Source organism: Pseudomyrmex gracilis, unplaced genomic scaffold (assembly GCF_002006095.1).
Source record: "Pseudomyrmex gracilis isolate BER0280 unplaced genomic scaffold, ASM200609v1 scaffold_117, whole genome shotgun sequence".
NCBI classification, from domain to species: Eukaryota; Metazoa; Arthropoda; class Insecta; order Hymenoptera; family Formicidae; genus Pseudomyrmex; species Pseudomyrmex gracilis.
The window spans coordinates 151,882-170,423 of record NW_018020701.1 but is presented as its reverse complement, the minus strand read 5'-3'; the positions used below and the strand labels follow the sequence as shown (position 1 = coordinate 170,423).

General features: G+C 42.1%; 4 protein-coding genes across 4 annotated transcripts in view; 2 read left to right on the top strand and 2 right to left on the bottom strand.

The window, feature by feature from the left end:
* Window positions 1-4,742, top strand: part of LOC109856389 (Fanconi anemia group J protein homolog) — a 44,752-nt gene extending 40,010 nt beyond the window's left edge. The window contains exons 5-15 of the mRNA XM_020431628.1: window positions 1,419-1,524; window positions 1,618-1,719; window positions 1,803-1,896; window positions 2,035-2,247; window positions 2,418-2,681; window positions 2,851-3,150; window positions 3,326-3,625; window positions 3,730-4,062; window positions 4,148-4,344; window positions 4,418-4,469; window positions 4,572-4,742. Of these exons, the coding sequence (XP_020287217.1) occupies window positions 1,419-1,524; window positions 1,618-1,719; window positions 1,803-1,896; window positions 2,035-2,247; window positions 2,418-2,681; window positions 2,851-3,150; window positions 3,326-3,625; window positions 3,730-4,062; window positions 4,148-4,344; window positions 4,418-4,469; window positions 4,572-4,670 (2,060 nt within the window). The 3' untranslated portion in view covers window positions 4,671-4,742. The remainder of the gene's footprint in view (window positions 1-1,418; window positions 1,525-1,617; window positions 1,720-1,802; window positions 1,897-2,034; window positions 2,248-2,417; window positions 2,682-2,850; window positions 3,151-3,325; window positions 3,626-3,729; window positions 4,063-4,147; window positions 4,345-4,417; window positions 4,470-4,571) is intronic.
* On the bottom strand, window positions 4,704-5,606 carry LOC109856391 (coiled-coil domain-containing protein 86). The gene is made up of 3 exons (XM_020431631.1): window positions 5,314-5,606; window positions 5,003-5,207; window positions 4,704-4,903 (listed from the first exon to the last, which is right to left on the bottom strand). The coding sequence occupies exons 1-3, from the start codon at window positions 5,496-5,498 to the stop codon at window positions 4,802-4,804; spliced, it is 492 nt and encodes a 163-aa protein (XP_020287220.1). The 5' UTR covers window positions 5,499-5,606; the 3' UTR covers window positions 4,704-4,801.
* Window positions 5,607-5,721: 115 nt separating this feature from the next.
* Window positions 5,722-7,806, top strand: LOC109856390 (protein HGH1 homolog). The gene is made up of 6 exons (XM_020431629.1): window positions 5,722-6,170; window positions 6,312-6,552; window positions 6,625-6,858; window positions 6,941-7,225; window positions 7,321-7,482; window positions 7,556-7,806. The coding sequence occupies exons 1-6, from the start codon at window positions 6,086-6,088 to the stop codon at window positions 7,659-7,661; spliced, it is 1,113 nt and encodes a 370-aa protein (XP_020287218.1). The 5' UTR covers window positions 5,722-6,085; the 3' UTR covers window positions 7,662-7,806.
* Window positions 7,807-7,885: 79 nt separating this feature from the next.
* On the bottom strand, window positions 7,886-17,092 carry LOC109856415. The gene is made up of 7 exons (XM_020431679.1): window positions 16,187-17,092; window positions 14,632-14,818; window positions 11,568-11,884; window positions 9,883-11,405; window positions 9,186-9,587; window positions 8,652-9,040; window positions 7,886-8,539 (listed from the first exon to the last, which is right to left on the bottom strand). Exons 1-7 carry the CDS (start codon window positions 16,297-16,299, stop codon window positions 8,189-8,191), a joined length of 3,282 nt encoding a protein of 1,093 aa, XP_020287268.1. The 5' UTR covers window positions 16,300-17,092; the 3' UTR covers window positions 7,886-8,188.
* Window positions 17,093-18,542: the final 1,450 nt, after the last annotated feature.

The following is an 18,542-nucleotide window of genomic DNA, read 5'->3' as shown; positions in this document are numbered from 1 at the left end:
TCTCTCTCTCTCTCTCTCTCTCCCCCTCCCTTTCTCTCTGTCTCTCAAGGGTGCGATAACTTTCAGCGCCGACTGTATCGCTCTGGATGATATATCCCCCGGGGGTTTTCTCCCCTTGGGTGTTGGGGTGTGTTTCGTTGCCTGGCAACGACACCCTCGAAGTCCGCGCTCTGATTGGCCCTGTCTCGCTTTTCCTGTCTTAGCCTCTCTTCTCGCCCCGTCGTCAATCAGCCCCCCTTTGCCCGTGTACTCTCTGCCATATCCCCCGACTTCCTCTCGCCGATGGAAGTCGTCGTCCTTCGGAGCGGAGAGCACACACACGTTTCGGGCGCGCAAAAAACACGCTGCGACGCGAGCAAGAACGCGAGGAATAAACGCGTAATGGCGCGACAACGTAGATATATATATATATATATATATATATATATATATATATTTATATATATGTATATATGTATATAATACATGCATGATAAAACAATGTTTTATGGATAAACAATATAAAATAAAGATTTGTTTTTTTCTGTTTGCTTCTCCACATGTATCATATGGAGAAGAACGTAACTAAAAGAAAATCTCCACGTGCGCGAGGATTTTTTTTTCATTTTAATGATATTTATTTTTCTTCGAAAAAAACAATATTTCTTAAATACACACCTGTTGTAGCGCCGCGTGTTTATTCTCGAGCACTGGACAAAAATCTAGAAACGTGTATTTGTTTACATTTTTTTTACGTCATCGACGGGCGAGAGTTCGAGATGAGGAGAAAAATTTTTGCGGAGCGAAAGAGGTCGGGTTGGCGGAGGGAGTGGAGGAGAAGGAGGAGGAGGAATCTTATTTGCCATAGATTCATCCGTGATAAATCCGATTACGAGGTAAACAGCTCCGAGTTTCATCTGCGCTCGATGTCATTGAGAGTCATTTCTATTTTCACGACATTAAATTGTACGAAAGGATTAAGGGCGATTTCACTGGCTTCTTTTTCAATACCTCCTTCGAATAGCCGGGCTTGTTGTCGAGACTGCACAGCGCGCCTGTGAGAGGATTAAACCTTCCTATTGATCCCGTTCAATGGATTCTCGTGCCCTTTCACGTGCCAGCATTCGTAATGTTTTGACATCCTTTGCGCTCGTCCCTTCGCTCGTCTCTCGCGCTTTCGCTTGTCTCTCAACGTTGGTAGTACGGCGCGTACACGGTACATTTTCGTGTGTTGTCTTCAATTTAATAATCAATAAACAACGTCGCATCTTCCAAAACACTCAGACATTTCTAAACACATGCTGCACGGATTGTTTTTTTTTCGTACAATATTGTAAAAATATGAAAACTAAAATATTTTACTAGATTACATTGTATCATGATACATTTAATTAATAATCGATATATAATAACTGCCATATATCGTATTATTTTAACAGATAAATCGTGCGGCAACAACAACGGTTCCGTCGACAATTTCTTCCTAAACTCATCGCAATACTTCGACGAACGCGTCGATAAAACCTCGGACGTTTTAAAAGAAAAGTAAGTGTAAAATTTCGCAACACAGAATTTCGCGTGATATTTCATTCATATACGAATTCACACACACGTTACACAATTGAATATTTATCGCAGACTGCCGCAAAAAGTGCCGAAAGTATATTACGGAACGCGAACGCACAAGCAACTCGAGCAGGTAATCAGAGAATTCAGGAAAACCGCGTACAGATACAAAAGGTAAAGATTGAGCGACAATTTTTTTTTTTTTTTTTTTTTTAATAACTCTAAACTGTATGACACTCACACGAGCGAGTTTCCAGCATGACTGTATTGAGCAGTCGAGATCACACGTGCATTCAGGAAACCCGCAGGAACAAAACCGAGTTGTGCAACGAACTGCTTGACCCGCGCAAGGTTTTTATTACAAGTTTATACAAAGAACGATTGAGATAAGTATCCGAAACTACGCGTTGTTTCGGATACTTATCAATCGTCTCTCGCGTGCGCGAAACTTTAATTTTATATTCGTGTAATGACGTTTATTTTAAACAGTCCAGCAGATGTCCGTTTTACAACGAGCGCAGTAAAAAGAACATGCACGTGTTCGAAACACGACTACCGACGCCTTGGGACATAGAGGATTTGGTTACGTTGGGTGAAGAGAACACGGTCTGTCCGTATTTCGGCGCGAGATATTTGATGCCTCTGGCGGAAATCATCTTTTGTCCGTACAACTACATCGTGGATCCGGACATCCGCGAGAGCGTAAGCATAACGAACAATTGCTAATTAATAAATACGCGCGAGTGTGTCTGTACAATATGTACAGAAAACCGTGAAACAACAATTTATGTATCGCACGTAACATGTGAGGTATCAAAAAATGTGATTTTTTCCACAAAAAGCGTGTCTAATTAAGTAATTGAACTGTACAGATGCAGATCAATCTGAAAGGCAATATTGTGATCCTCGACGAGGCTCACAATATCGAGGATGTCTGTCGGGATGTCGCCAGTGTGAATATTACCAACGACAATCTTGCGAACGCCATCACAGATTGCGAAAATGTTCTCGGAACTCTAAACAAAAAATTGAAACAAAACGCACCGTACAATGAAGATTACATCGCTTACATGACTATTTGGGAGTATCTCGGCGACATGGCGAAGTTACTGAAAAATTTTGTGGTCAAGGAAAATGTGAGTGTTGTATCACACACGCGAATCGACAATGTTGTTTTACAGAATTATTTTCCGCATTAATTTATGTTTCTATTTTTTAAAAATTGTTTTTCTATTTCTGACCAATGTCAATTTGCGAACGCAGTTGTTGATTACATCTCGTTGTAATAATACGCGCGTTTCACAGGGCAACTCGCAAGATCTCGTCAGCGATTGTTGGCGCGGTTCTGAATTTCTGGAACTGTTCAATATAAGTAACCTCGGACGCTCCAGATTTCCCGCTGTCCTCCAAGCCAGTAAACTGGCTATCGCGAATTTTGACAAAGCGAGAGAGGAGATGACGAACCCTCACGTTTTGCCCACCATCTCGCACGATACCAAGAAGATTCTCGAGCATCTCTGTTTCGCTATGCAAATGCTCATGTCGGATAGCGTGGCTGATGATTACAGAGTTTACGTTGTGGAGAGCATGGAACCTAGAAGGACCGTGAGTATTACAAAGTTTATTACTTTTGTTTTTTTTATTACCACATTGCTATTACGGAGGCGTTAATGTCCACACGTTGAAGTGTGCACTTCTCGTTGTTAGGATGTTATATCGAAGCTGTTGTTGACGCAACAATCTCACGTGTAAAAAAAAACAAAACAAAATTTCCCATTAGGTGTCCGATGACATTTGGGTCTCAACGAAGAGTAAAATACGCACCATGAAGTTTATGTGCATGAATCCCGCTGTGATTTTCGCGCCTCTGGCCATGATCGTTCGTTCTGTGATACTAGCTTCGGGTACGTTGGCGCCGATCTCGTCGTTCCAAAGCGAGCTCGGCACACAATTTCCTCATGTACTCAATGCGAATCACATTATACCGAAGGAGCAAGTGTACGTGAGGTGCTTACCATGTGGACCGAATCGAAGGACTCTGATTGCTACTTACGAGCACGTGAATTCCTGGGTTTTTCAGGTGTGAAAAACAAAAACAGAATCGCGCGCGCGCGACTGTATATCAATAAATATTATGCAAACATTTTTATATTATTGTGATGACAATAATTCTCAATGTAACAGGACGAGCTCGGTGATCTGATCCTTCAAGTGTGCAACGCGATGCCGTACGGCGTGCTATGTTTCTTTTCCTCTTATCACGTAATGAGCATGTTTTACAACAGATGGAAGAACAACGGCATGATAAGGAAACTATCGGAACTCAAGGAAATTTTCACAGAGCCGAGAGACAACAAGGATCTGCCGTGCATGATGAGAAACTATCGCGACGTAATTAAAAAGTCGTCTTTGAAATCTTATCGGGAAACATCCGGAGCGATTTTGTTCGCGGTTTTCCGGGGAAAAGTCGCGGAAGGGATCGATTTCAGCGACAATGAGGCTAGATGCGTGTTAACGGTAAATAAATGTCGTTTTTAAACAAATATACAAATTTACGTTAATATATGTCAAGTTAATATGATTTTTTTTATGTTTATATCAGGTCGGCATACCGTACAGCAACAGGAACAATACTGATGTATCGATGAAGATAGCGTACAATGACGCAAATGCTGCGAAAGGATTGCTCTCAGGTAAAGAGTGGTACACTGTGAACGCGTTCAGGGCCTTGAATCAGGGATTGGGTCGTTGCATCAGACATGTAAAGGATTGGGGCGCGGTGTTGCTAGTGGATGAAAGGTGCGTATATATATGCGACGTAACAAATTCAATTTGAAAATAGAGATTTTTTATGATGAAAATTTACGTACAGGTTTCAGAGGTCGCAGAATGTTAGCTATTTGCCAAAATGGATTAAAGAAAGGGTAAGTAGTTGTGAATATGAAAGTGAGGCAAGAAGTTGTTGCATATATATGTATGTACACAAAAAAAAAGAACATTTTTATATAAATTTATCTGTTTTGCAGCGAATACACAGTGCGAATTACGATCTTCAAACAGAACTTGAAGATTTCGTAGCTCTGCAAGCTGCGCGTGAAAGAGCAGAGAATGAATTAATAGATTAAATATTTTACATGTGTATATATATATATAACTAACAAAGCTAAGTATAAACTTTTTTTTTTATTAAAAAAATTACTTAAAGTTAACAAACAATATTAATAATTGATTGTTTATACAATTTGATTCCTATGTTCTAAGTTTTACTGACTGATGTCACATTTTTTACTGTATCCCTTTTTTCAATCTTTCTCAACTGTTTTTTTTTCATTCTTTTTATTTTCGCAGTGTTTGTTATCTAAAAATGATGAGATAAGAATGAGAATTGTACACAAATTTATACACAATTGTATGCCATAGTTTTTTGAAAAAAAACAAAAACAAAAGCGTTACTCACAACTTGAACAATCTCGCTCTTTTTTCTGTTCTCCTCCGCTCGTTTTATGTTGTTCCTTCTTCGTTCTTTCTTAGCCTCTTTTTCCGCCCGCTTTCTCTCCTTGATCGCTCTTGACATTTCCTTAACACGTTTCAGATCCTCCTTCAGTTTCTGTTTCTTCTCAAAAGACATTCGAGTCCCACGTGTCTTAATTATGGAAGAAAATCTACAGATTTTATAGCCAAATTATAGGTCGAAATTAATTTGGCTTGTAGATTAAAAAAAAAAAGTACATCAATTAAACATATACGACATGCAAAACTGCAACTTACTTTTCTTTCTCTTCCTTCCATATCCTGCCAGATTTCGGTTTACCTCTCGGGATGTGTTGCTTCTCACGTTTCTCAGTGAGAGACGAAGGTACTGCTGTATTTTGATCGTCCTGTTCCGTTTTTTCTGATGTCGCAGCACCACTTAATACGTCTTCCATACGCACAACGTTTTCATCGTTCTCCATTGTTACAAATTATTAATAAAAACCGAGCAAGCAACCGAAATGTTTTCACATGTAAACAATTCTTGTAGGTTAGTCGCGCCACGGTTGTCACATGGCACGTCGCAGAGAAGCGGACGGCGGACGAAGTACGTTCACGTTGTTGCGCCGCAAACTGCATTATCGATAATAATCAATTTGACATGATAAAGTTAATGATAATTGAAGAAAAAAAGAATATTGAAATAATTAGTATATAATTGAAGTAATTCTTTTCTATTTTCTCTATTCTCTTTTTTGTTTATTATGTTTTTTCTACGCGTGTGTGATATTGGAGAAGCAAATCTACAGATTTATCTACGGACGATTCGGGGAGTGTGTTGTATATCGACAGATGCACAAAAATGAGGAAAGTGCATGTCGCACGGACTCAGTCCGGGTGACATTTTTTGCATCGTCCATGCCAGACAGCGAATGTTGGCTCCGTAGTTTCCTACATTCTCTTTTGGAACGAGTAAAAAACAAAGTCGGTGTCTTCAGTAGCATTTGCGTGTTGAATTGATTTATAAAAAAATATCGACAACTAGGTTTTAAATGCGCATGGTGGGATAATGGAGTCTCTGAAAGAAATTTCTCAGTATTTAAATCATGAAACTCGGTTGGATCTGAAAGCCATTGCGTTGGAGCACGTGCTCGGTATGTGATTATATATATATATTTTAATTAATTTTTTTAAATAAAAATAAAATATACATATTTATGAGACATGTTTTTATTTCTAACGCAATATTCTTGTCTCTAGCATGTAAAAGTCTCATTAAAAAAACGTGTGCGCAGGTGTGACCGCGACTGCTGAAGGCCGATTACTTCTGTTGGGTTTACCAGAACTGTTGAAACAACTTGTTGTTCTTATGCAAGATTCATCTGTGCCTGTTGGCAAGGATGCTGCATTGGCATTGGTAAACATTACTGGAGACGAAGCAGGAATCAGTGCAATGTTGATTATCTCACAGGAATCAAACAGCTCAAACACAAATGAACAGAATCTTAGTTTTAATTTAATACATGTTTGCATAAGGTTTGTAATCTGTATTTATTTTGTACTTTACTACTTTGCGCAGTTGATCCTTAATTGGTTATTTTGTTACAGAGCTATTATGGACAAAACCAGTACTCTGGCAGATCCATGTTGCATGATACTTTCCAATATAACTAGATCGTCATATTCAGTGGAAAGCGTGATAACACATATCGAACGAAGTGGCTACACTTGGGACGCAATAATAGCCGCATTTACTGCAAAGCAGTACAACACTGTGGGTGCTAAGTTGCACTATCTCGGGGCTGTTTTTAGCAATCTGAGTCAATCGCCACGCGTAAGACGGTATTTATTTGATTTAACTTTGGATTTTTGGATTTTATTCGATTGTCGATTTTATTTTGCAAATTCAGATTTTTAATTGCAGATACTTGATGGATCGAGATCGGTGTGTTATTCAACGACTTCTTCCGTTTACAGAATATTCCGATAGCGTGATCAGACGTGGTGGTGTTATTGGCACTTTAAAGAATTGCACTTTTGACAGTGAAAATCACGCGTGGCTGCTAAGTCCGGAAGTGGATTTATTGTCGTACCTGTTGCTGCCGCTTGCAGGTTCGGAAGAGTTCGACGATGAGGATAACGACAAATTGCCAATTAATTTGCAATATCTTCCCGAAACAAAGACTCGAGAGTCTGACCCGGACATAAGGTTGGATGTACAGATCGGCTATGTGTGCATGTTTTTATATTTTAAGAACTACTGCGAAGACACCAGTCTTTCCAATAATACCATTGCTGTTTCAGATTTATGCTTTTAGAAGCGTTGAACCAGTTGTGCGCAACCAAAGTGGGGAGAGAAATATTGAGAGAAAAAAATACATACGTTATACTTCGGGAACTTCACAAGTGGGAGAATGACAAAAAGTGTTCATTAGCGTGTGAAAATGTTGTGGATATTTTGATAAAGTAAGCGTGATGAACGCAAGATTCTCACTTGACAAACCGAATCTCTTGTTAACAATCCGCTTTGTTGTTACAGAACTGAAGAAGAAATCGGATTGAACAACTTGAAGGAAGTGGAAGTGCCGCGCGAGTACACGGAAAAGTTTGACGAGATGGATAAAAACTTTATTAACAACACATAGTGCAAGACAGATGAATATCATAAATATATATATATATATATAACAGAGCTTATTTGTAAGTAATAAAATATTACACATACATACAGTAAGTATATTGTACGTATTTTGCCACAAAAAAGTGGTGTATAAAATAATTGATAACACATTCGGCTCTTTGTATCGGAGTCATCATATTGCACTGCCCCGTTCAATCATCAGGTTCAGATCGTAGCGAAAGATATCTTGATTTTTTATCGCGTGTAAGCGACAAAAATCTATGTGAGAAGATAGAAATAGAAATGAATTTCTATTTCTTTACGTTTAACTTAAACGTTAAAATTATGATGAAACAGGTACGTAGCATACATTGAAAAAAAAAAACGACTAAAAATAAATTTACGACACATAATCATAAGAAAAAACTTCCGTTTTACGTTCGCGTGACGCGAATGGCAAGATATGTGTACTTGTATATAGCAATACTCAAAATATTACGTATATTATTATTATATTCGATTAGATACATTAAGTTATTCGACAATTTTGTGTCATGGTAAGTAACCCAAACCAGCTTCGAGGCTGACCGAGCTTTTTACGCTTGACGCGTTACTGGTTCTTCTGGATATTCGATTGCTGTCTCCGAAAACCGCGGCGATTTCCGCGCTTTTCTTAATGGAAAGCGCCTCGTGATGCGCTCCGGATCTGCCGCTGCCGCGAGAGGAATGCTTCTTGTCCCGTTCCGCGCCGCCTACGTAAACCAGACGGCCCTGAGTATCCCTGGCGCTGACCACGAGAACTTTCTCGCTCCCGGACGACTGCTGAGATCGTCTTCCCGGACTGAACAGATCGTAATCTAACGCCAAATTGTCCGAACTACCGCAAACCGCCGACGATCGTTTCTGCGGTTTAGAATTTTTCGGTTCAAAGACAGATTTTATAATACAACTGCAAAAATCAAAAAAGGAGAAGTATTTTAATAATTAACAGAAAAAATTCTCTCTATACGGCTACCTTGTGAAAATCGATGTTGCGAGATGAACTATGACTACCGGTCACTTTCGAACCTCTGATCCTCTCCCCGGGACTGTCTCCTCTGCTGAGGGTACTCTCCGACGGAACGATTCCCTTCTGTCGAAGTTGCTCGAGTATGCTAGGCTGCGTCGGCTTTCGCGCGCAGTAACACTTGTTGCTCTCGGAGCAACTGTCGGTGTCGCAGGCGCAAATTATCGCGTTCCCGGGCGCGGACGTGTCCGCTGGCATTCGCCTGGACAGCGAGCAGTAACACTTGTCCGCCGACACGCACGTGCAGGACTCGGAATCGTAGCTGCACTCGCTGCAGCTCACGTAGCCGCTGCTGCTTCTGTTCGCGGTCGCGCCTACGCTGCGACTCAGTCGTCTACCTGTGACAGTTTGTGTGTGTGTGTGTGAAGTGTTAGAATTATGTCTATGTATTATTATTAAGTCTAAAATGTTTGCATGCCATAGATATTAAGACTTTGTTTATTTTAATTATTTTTGTTTGAATTTTCTTGCATTTGCACTTACATGTATCGCTGTCTTCGGAGGTTGTGTGGCACACGCCGCTCTTGCTCGCGATCCTCCACGAGGATTTTCTCCTCCCGAGTCTGCTCGCCAGAACTCGATTGCGGTGATTGTTTCTGACGTCGCAGGACGAACTGCTGCCGAAACTGTCGTTCAATCTTCTGGCCGGGAATATCACGGAAGTGAATTCCGTGGGTCCGCCTTTGAGCCTCGAGACCGATCTCTTGATGGCTCTGCCCAGCAAGCAGGTACGACGGCTCGATCTTCGTCTTTGCGGTCTTCGACGTCTTCTCATGATGCTGGCCGATCTCTGATACAATTCGTCTTGCGTCAGAGTTGCCGCAAGCTTTAATAGAAATTCCTTGTACAGCGGTTTGAGGTCGTTGAACGACATGCCTTCCGGGTCTGAAAACAAAAAAAAAATATTCTTGTGGTTATATCGATCAATAATCTCAGAGAAATAATCAAGCAACGTTCCGAGATATTGTTTACACATTTCGCAATTATTTTTAATTTTAGTACACGAGACAATTAATGTAAGAAAATTAATTAGTCAAAAAAGAAGCTTAAAGGAAAAAAATTCAAAAACAAAAAATCTCTCGATCTAATAACTGGAAAATTGCAACCGCGTGTTAACAGTCAGTTGTTTTTTTATGAGACAATTAATTAATATATTTCAAATTATATTATTTTTAATTACCTATAATAGCCGCCAAGATGTCGTCGACGCTAGTCAAGCCTTCCTGATTTCTGAACTCGTCGAACAATTCCGTAAATCCGAGAGGAGTGCCGCCGTTGATGTTATTCGGTCTCCTCCCACTTCCGGCGGTCAAGAAACTCCCTCGTCTGGGTAACTCGACTCTCGTCATCAGATCGCCTTTGTCCACGTCTATATCGCTCTGAGATCTCTTCAACGCATTTTCGTGAAGTATCTTGTTGGTCTTGTCGGAGTGACTGACGGGAGGTTCGCTCCCAGCTCTGCTTCTTCTTCTCACCCGTGGACGACTGTACTCCGGCACGTTCAGCGAGTAAGGATCCGACTGGTCCTTCTTCAACGGTTTGTCCATGGTGACCATCCTGCTGACTCTCTTGCCGGAGTGGTGTATCTTCTCCGGGTTTCTCGAGCGCTTCTGCTGATCCCCCGTGCTGTCCGAGTGCTCCTGACGCGAGTTCTTCGCGAAGAAGATATCGTCCTCCTGACGATTTCGCGTTTGACCTCTGTTGTTCTTGACCGCGTAAACGTCCTCATTTCCGATACTTTCGATCTTGTCGGCGTCTTCGATGCGCGAGCCGTAAACAATGTCTTTTTTTCTGCCGATCGGCTCGTACGCGGTACCGATCTCGTTCCTGCCGATCTTGTTCACCTTGTCGTACATTAAAACGCTCTCGGCTCTGGGAGAATACGATTGTCGCTCAGCCGGCGCGTTTCCGCTCGCTCGGTTCAAGTCGTACGATCCGTAGTTTCTCTCGTAAATGTCATTCTGCGAACAATCCTTCGGATTGTTGTTCGATTTGTACAATTTTTCGTACTTGTTGGACTGCCTCTCGTAAAGCGCGCTCGCATCTCTGGCGTCGTAGATCTTCTCGGATTTGTTCGACTCGATCTCGATTCTCGATGCGTGACTCTCGTTCTCCTCGACGGAGAACATCTTGTTCTTTGAATTTTGCAATTCCTCGTTTCTCAACAAAACGACGTCTCGCTTCAACTGTCCCGAATTGCTCTGCTTCTCGCCTTTGACGACGTTGTCCCGTTTTCTTCCGCGCGCCTCGAGAATGTCTTCCGCCTTCACGTCCGAGTTCTTCTTCTTTCTTCGGGGAACCTTCTGCAAACTGGGCTTCGCGCTCTCGTCCTCGGTGACGGAACTGCTTACCGAACTCTTCTTCATTCTGGGCGGTCGCACGGGATGCGGCGCCGTCGGTCTGGGCGGCGGCGGCAGCAAACAACCGATCCTTCGGCCGAGACTCGGTTGTTCCCGCGCGCTGGAAACAACCGAGGCCAGACTCACGCAGCCGAGCCCGTTTGCGTGACGGGGTCGTCGGCGATTCGCGTCCAGATCGGCGAGAAGAGCGCGATACAACGTGGCCGCGGCCGCTACGGCGTCCTCCTCGGATTCGCAGGCGAACGCGTGACACTCCAATACCTTGGCGGCTCCGGGTCGTCGCATCACCACAGCGAAGATCGGAGGGTAACATTCCGCCTCGCTTCTCAAACCACGCATTGTTCTGGAATTAAAATTCATGTAAAATCTTTTCCTCTCTCGAGAATTTACTTCGACAAATTTTTTTTTTTTTTACACAAAACGATTTTCAGAGTAGAAATCGTTTTTTTTTTTTTTTGTACACAAAGAGAAAAAACTTGTATTTACGAAATATCTACGCGCGCACCTGTAGAGATCGGCGTGTTTGTCTTCCAACGTCTGTCCCTGATCCTGATCGCCGACTAAGGGTAGAAATGCGTGATGCACGTCGCCCGACGGTGTTCTCTTGCAGCGCAGCCTCAGCGCGCTCCATACCGCTATTCTGCGGAAGGGATTGTTTTTCTCACAGATCTCGCTCGTGCGAAACGTAAGTCCGCGTCTGGAAACCTCCAACTCGGCCCTCACGCACACTTCTATGCGTTCCAACAGCTGACGAAGTGGTTCCTGAAGACCGCGCACGCTCGCAACGCGTCCGCCGACCGGGGCGGCTCCCATGTATTTCACCTGCGCGAAAGAAGTTTAAAGTTGATTATACAAGGAAATATACAAAGAAATTTATTTATTTCCTGTGTGTACGAGAGAATAAAAATACATAATAAGAAGAATATAAAATTAATTAATTAATTAACTTGCAAAACAGAGCGATAGCGAATAACAATTGAACTTGGAATGAATATGAAATCTTTGTTTCCCGCATGGAAAAAAAAAAAAAAAACAGTTTTGCTATTATACGGGTGGCAAAAACGTTTCAATCGAGTTTACCGACAATTTTGTTTCATCAGCAAAACGTTTTGATGGCGGAAACAAAAATCTCAATAGGCGTAGCAAACGTTTCTCGCTGGTCGTACGGTAAGTAAATTTCTTGCTCTCTTTTACATTTGTCCCTGCGTAAAAACAAGATATCTATACATAAAGGCTAATGCATATACAAATAAAGTGTTTGATTGAAAATCAGCTTCGCTCTTTTTCAGCGCGCGCTCTTCCCCGCAGAGCGTGTAGAAAATTCTGAAAACCTGTTTTGCGATATCGAAGATAAACCGGTAGGATCGTTGTGTTGGAAACTTTATCGCTGTGCGCATTTTTCGCGCGCGACGAAGTTCTCAAACTAGATCCCTCTCGTCGAAGAATTCAGCTGCGTCACCGTTTTGTCTGAACCAATTTCCACCGGTGTTTCGATATTGTTGTATTCGCGAAACGGAATCGGAACAAACTTCGAATCGGCACGGGAGTTTATATTTTCTCGATAACATAACGGTTTCGTCGAAAATTGCCGGTGAAATGTTCGAGTTGCGGGCGCGGGAAGATGTTGTTTTTGACAGTTGTAAAAAAGAACGTAAAAAGGAAAAAAAAGCCGTCGTGTGATTGATGTGCAACGAATAGCCGTCGATCGGATTATTACGATCGATCGGCCACGCCTGTAAAAGCGAGGCGTTCTCTCTCTCCGCGAAAAATGACGTAACAACGCGCCGGCCGGTTCGATCGATCGGCAGCAGCTTCTTTCGCGAGATCCAATCAAAGTATATAGACGCGAAGCGAGGCGAAACAATGCGGCCCGAAGCCCATAAAACAGAATACCGTGTCGGCGCAGGAATCCGCATACCGGCGTAACAACTGAAGGGGAATTTTTCAGCGCTCCGAATAGTTTGTGGAAGTCTGTCACGCTTCGCGGATCGTGAACGGAATGAAAGTGACGATTAAAAATTCCGGATCGACGCCGCCCGCAGAAGAAAGTCGCGAAGGAGATTTTCGCGACCCTTTTTCACGAATCGGCGCACGTTTTTCGTCGACAATGCGATCGCAATTTCGCGTCGACGTCATCGCGCGGCACGCATACGAAATTTGAAGGAATAAATAAATCACCCGAGTTTTTGTTGCGCGTTTTAAATATTTTTTTTTCGAGAGAACAAACAAATTCCCTGTGCGTTAATTAAAAATTAATTATTTATAAAATTTATTAATTATAAAATTGATCTATTTTTATTCGTTCGTGATTGTTAAATTATTTTAATTCGAAAATATTTACGCAACACGTGCCGAGCAAATTTATATTCTGTGAATTTTTATTTGCAGAACACGGTTTTATTATTGCTAATTTTTTCAGAATTATTATTGCTATTTTTTTTTCAGAATTTAAAAGAACACGTAGCAGAGCGCGCGTTGTAATGTATTGTAATTGTATTTAAGATATTATCGGATTAACGTACCTAAACACAACTGGCACGATGAAACTTTTATCCGAGATTGTGATACGCAATCTCGGATTAGAATTATAAAAATAAAAAAACACATATATATATATATATATAATCAGAAAAAAATCTCACAAACACATATAATTTGCTTTCTCTCTCCCTGATTTTGATCAATCTCTCGCAGCACGCTCTGCTCCTCTGAAAGAGGAGGCGTTGCTACGATTCTTTCCTTTCTAACGAGCAACCAGCTCGCGAGTAATTATATACGTCGATCTCAATTTTTCTAACACGGAATTATCATCCGAGCGTCATCCAGATGATTTACGCAAAATTTCTGACGCGAGAAGTGCGATACGCGCGTGCGGACTTTAATCACATTCTTTTCACCGATCTCTTAGGTCTCATCTCTTCGAAGAGAAATGAATCAATTAGAACTTATTTTTCTGGGGCGAAATAAAAACTCGAATTATAATCAATAAACGCGTTGCGATTCGTTTACTTGCGATCCGCGAAGAAATATTCAATAGATTTTACATTTATGTCAAGAGACAAAGCTGAGTCACGCTAAAAATGCTTCTCTCATCTAACGACCACGTGTTCGTCGCATAAACTTCTCGTTAAGGTCTGTCTTTAAGGACCCTTTCTTCTCTTCCGCATTGTTTATTATTTTTTTTTCTCAACTGCTATTTTTATACTGAAACGCGCGATATTAAGAGCGCGCGCTTATAAGGGTCACGTTCGCTGGCGAAGTAGGTAAAATCTTTCGTTTCGGTGAAGTCCCTCGAGAGTGGAACGGAACCGCCGTCCGGTCATCACGCCGATCTGCGGGATTTTGCACGCGCGAGAGATGCGCGGATACACAATGGAATTAGCATAAGTGAAAATGCGCGCGTATACTCCCGCTACGTGAGAGAGGAGAGCGCGTGTGCAATTACGTTCCGGACCCTCTTGAGAGATGTAAGTCGTCCGACGGTTCGGCGATTCGAAGCGTGCGCGCGTATGTATGTAATGTTCGCAACAAAGTGCTCGCGCACGTGCGTTAATTATTTGTGTCATTACCGGCAGAATAGCGGCGGCGCATTCACCGGGCGTTCCACTTTCGGCCTCCACCGAGGCGAACATCGCTTCGATGCGCGCCTGGACGGCGCTGTTCACCCTCTTCTGCTCCTCGGCGCCCACATCGTCGGGGTTGGTCGCGTTGGACAGACCGGCGTACCACCCTCCCAAAGTGGAGCTGCAAATCGATCTAAAAAAATCACGATTTGTGCGATAATGAAACTACTAAATAAATATTTATTTTCAAAAATTAATTTAATTAATTAGTAAACTAGAAACAATTAAGTTTTGTTTTATAAATTTCTTGCTTTATAACTTTAGTTTTTGTTGTTACCAGCACAACACAGGCGCAAGCTATTGTTATTTTTATTTTAATGTGTTGCGTACTGAAGTAAAGTCACGTGTTGTTTCTTCTCTCCTCTTTGTCACGTAACTTCAAAAAACGCAAGAATATCTACTAGCACAACACAGTCGCGCGCTATTGTTATTTTTATTTAACGTGTTGTCAGTGAACACAACCTGTCACCGCGATGACAGATAGTATATACGTCTTATAAACCATATAATACACATATGAGAAATGTCAGAAATAACGCATGAAAATCAAACTCAAAAAATAGTGAGAGAGAGAAGTGGAAAAACAACACGTGACAGGAAAAAGGGTAAAAAAGAGAATATTATATATATTATATGTAATATTCTATATCTATATATAATATACACACATACGCATATATGTATATATATATACCGTAATCACGTGATCGAAGTCAATAACACCGCCGCGGTCGCGCGGCCGAGGTCAGTGACTTCACCGCAGTCGCGCGACCGAGGTCATTGACCCCGCCGCGGTCGCGCGGCCGAGGTCAGTGACCTCCCCCTGCCAAGACCGCGCGGCCGAGGTCAGTGACCCCGCCAAGGCCGCGCGGCTGAGGTCAGTGACCCCGCCAAGGCCGCGCGGCCGAGGTCAGTGACATTACTCTTTAGTATGTATATAATACATATAATACAATATAAAGTATAATATTATAAATATATAATAAATTATATGTATAATATGTATTATTTAATGTTATATATAATATAAATTACAGTCACGTTATTTTCACGTGTTGTTTTTCTACACTTTCCTGTCACGTGACTTTAGTTACGTTTTTAATTTTCTCTACATATACGACGAACTGTCTCAAAATCGCTTTTCATTATTTACTCTTTCGATCTTACCGATTCGATTCGACTCGATCAACCAACCAACCAATCGGCAACGCGGAAAAGAGGCAACAATAGATGCGATACATTCGGCTTCAAAACGCGCACTTCGCGGAACACATGGTTTTTTTTATATAGATAAATTTTTTTTTGACAATTGGATATCAAGAGGAAAGACGACGGTGACTTTTGCAAGGTGCGAATTTTCGCCTACATGCCTTCGCACATAAAGTTGCACCTTTTGTTGTTAATATATTATTGAGATGACATTAGTGATGCAACTTCATGTGTGTGTGGGAACATAAATGCTTCTGTTTGTGTAAGGAAATTCAATTTAAATTCAATTCACCTGGAATCTTCGAACAGCGCGTCGATTTGCGCCTTGCTTTTGAGCGAACACTCGGACGGCGGACCACCCAGACGAAATCCATCCTCGTAGCAAGATATTCCCAAGGTTGACATTTTTTTTTTTTTTTTTTTTTTTTTTTGTATCCAGATGTCACGCGGTCCAGTTGGATGTGTAGTCGCAAGTGCTTTCCTCTATTGTGTCGCTTGCTGACGTCATTCGTTCTGAAAAATTATCACAACTGATGATATAACGGACACACACACTGATTTTTCTTGCGCGCGTATCCAAGATATAGTACTCGGTCATAAATAATCACTCTCGGGAGATGACAACCGCGCGCGCGGGAAACGGTCCGAGATTTCTCTCCCGAATGACCCGAATAACATTTTGATGTATGATATCAAAGGAGAAAAATTCTCGGAGGACAGAATGCGCGCCAAGTTTTCCAACTTTCGACCGGTTTCTAGGGACTACTCGCTTACTAACGTCGCGGTGCGTTAAATTTATGCGAGAGCCGCGCGCGTTGCGTGCATAATTAAAAACAAAAAAAAAACAAAAAAAATAAAAAACTCTGAATCACGGGGACAGGATCGGATCGGTCTGTTACTCGCAGATTAAACCCCGCAGTAGTAAAAGTGCTGCCGCGCGACGACTCGATAAAAAGGAAAATTCGAACAATGAGTTCGTTGACGCGTAACGCGATGATGATGATGATGCAATAAAACGGTCGTCGATCGTGGCCGGCGGTAATTCGAATCTTCTTTGCGCAACGTCGCGCGAGCAAGAAAATAGCGTGTCATTGATATCGGCAGGTGATTTTTTCTTTTTTTTTTTTTTCTGCTCGAAGAATTTTGGATTTATTTGCACATAAGCGTAAATTGGTTAATTAATTAAGAGTGCTTTGCTCTCTTGTTTTGAGCGCAAAGCGCTCAAGAGCCCTCCCCCCCACCTCATTCGTGGGTCATTATCCTGTGAGCTAGAAATCGCAGAAGTATGATAGAAACCGTGTTGTTAATCCGCGGGAGGAGTGTGTGAGAAAAAAAAATTGCGTGTTTACTTCGCGGATTTCACCGCGGCAATTCGCGAAACTGCACGCATTTTCTTCGTTAAGATGCTGCGCGCGCCATTGTTTATTACCGGCCATTAGAGCGGCCGCTCTCGAGAAAAACAATTTCCTCGCGCGAAAGGTTGAAATAAAGCGCGAGTGTTTCTGACGCGCGCGCGCGCGCGTGTGTGTGTGTGTGTGCAATTTATCAAATTTTTGTAAATATCAGGTAAAAGAAAATTTTTTTTCAAGAACCGACTATCGCAACGTAAAAAACTTGAAAGCTGATCTTCGCGCGTGTCTAATGTCCGAATAGGTAGCTGTCGCGCTTTGTACGCGGTTAAACGACTTTACAGTTACGGTCCAGTTGGATCTGGTGGTAATTTTCAAAAGGTGTCAATGTCGACGTCCGGGTCCGGATGTTACGAACTGGAATAACTGTCATCCTCTTTCGAGCGCGCGAGTATATTTGACCTCCTCGCGTAGACGTGCCGTTCGCAATCGTTAATCCACGTGACGAAATCGATTGCCTATCGGCGGCGTATAATTGCGACGTAATTCGTTACGGTTGATTGCGGCAACGGGGCGTCGAGGATACGCGATTCGAAAAAGAACGGAGTTCTCGGCGATTGCCAGAGAGTCGATCCTTAACAAGAAAACATGCCCTCAATCAAGAGGGAAACTTTGTTTTCTCCGTTCTCTGGCAATGGAGCGGCAATTTTCTTTGATCGACGATTATTTTTCACGCGATGCATTTAGGAAACGCGACGGCGCGATAATCCGCGTGTATCGCGCGCGTCGTCGAGATTTCCTTGTGTAAAAAGAGAAAAATAAGAGATTGTGCCTGGTTTGCTCTCATCGCGCCTGGAAGCCCCGGCCCTGAATAATCACCACCGAGCTTCTTCTTGATGCCGGTGACCCAGTTTCCGACTTGCGTACGCTACCGTAATCGCCACGGTAGCTCGAATCTACCTGATCGACGGTTATTAACAATGACTCTGCGATTGAGGATGACAATTTCGGGAATTACTTGTTACGCCGCGCTTCAACATCGTTATCGAGATTTTTTCGTACGAATGGGTTAACTAAAAAAAGATGTATCGAATCGTCGAATCAAAAATTGAGGTCGAAAACTGGAAATTAAGTTATGAGAAAAATAAACATCACACACATATACGCACCCGTTTGGTCTACTTTTTTAATTTTTGGTAATTATGCAGTTATACGGACTATTTTCCGATCTCAACAATTTTGACATATGTTATCAAGGTCACCTCCCTGAATAATAATATGAAGGTTTTATCCGTCGCT

What these genes read in the sequence shown, in the direction of transcription:
- LOC109856391 (XM_020431631.1), bottom strand. Translation starts at nt 5,498, where the DNA reads ATGGAGAACGATGAAAACGTTGTGCGTATGGAAGACGTATTAAGTGGT. An exon ending in TGGAAGGAAGAGAAAGAAAA is followed by an intron (nt 5,208 to 5,313) that starts GTAAGTTGCAGT and finishes TAAAATCTGTAG; the next exon opens with ATTTTCTTCCATAATTAAGA. An exon ending in AGAGCGAGATTGTTCAAGTT is followed by an intron (nt 4,904 to 5,002) that starts GTGAGTAACGCT and finishes CATCATTTTTAG; the next exon opens with ATAACAAACACTGCGAAAAT.
- LOC109856390 (XM_020431629.1), top strand. Translation starts at nt 6,086, where the DNA reads ATGGAGTCTCTGAAAGAAATTTCTCAGTATTTAAATCATGAAACTCGG. An exon ending in TGCGTTGGAGCACGTGCTCG is followed by an intron (nt 6,171 to 6,311) that starts GTATGTGATTAT and finishes ACGTGTGCGCAG; the next exon opens with GTGTGACCGCGACTGCTGAA. An exon ending in CAATCGCCACGCGTAAGACG is followed by an intron (nt 6,859 to 6,940) that starts GTATTTATTTGA and finishes TTTTAATTGCAG; the next exon opens with ATACTTGATGGATCGAGATC.
- LOC109856415 (XM_020431679.1), bottom strand. Translation starts at nt 16,299, where the DNA reads ATGTCAACCTTGGGAATATCTTGCTACGAGGATGGATTTCGTCTGGGT. An exon ending in CATCTTGGCGGCTATTATAG is followed by an intron (nt 9,588 to 9,882) that starts GTAATTAAAAAT and finishes TTTTGTTTTCAG; the next exon opens with ACCCGGAAGGCATGTCGTTC. An exon ending in CTCCGAAGACAGCGATACAT is followed by an intron (nt 9,041 to 9,185) that starts GTAAGTGCAAAT and finishes AAACTGTCACAG; the next exon opens with GTAGACGACTGAGTCGCAGC.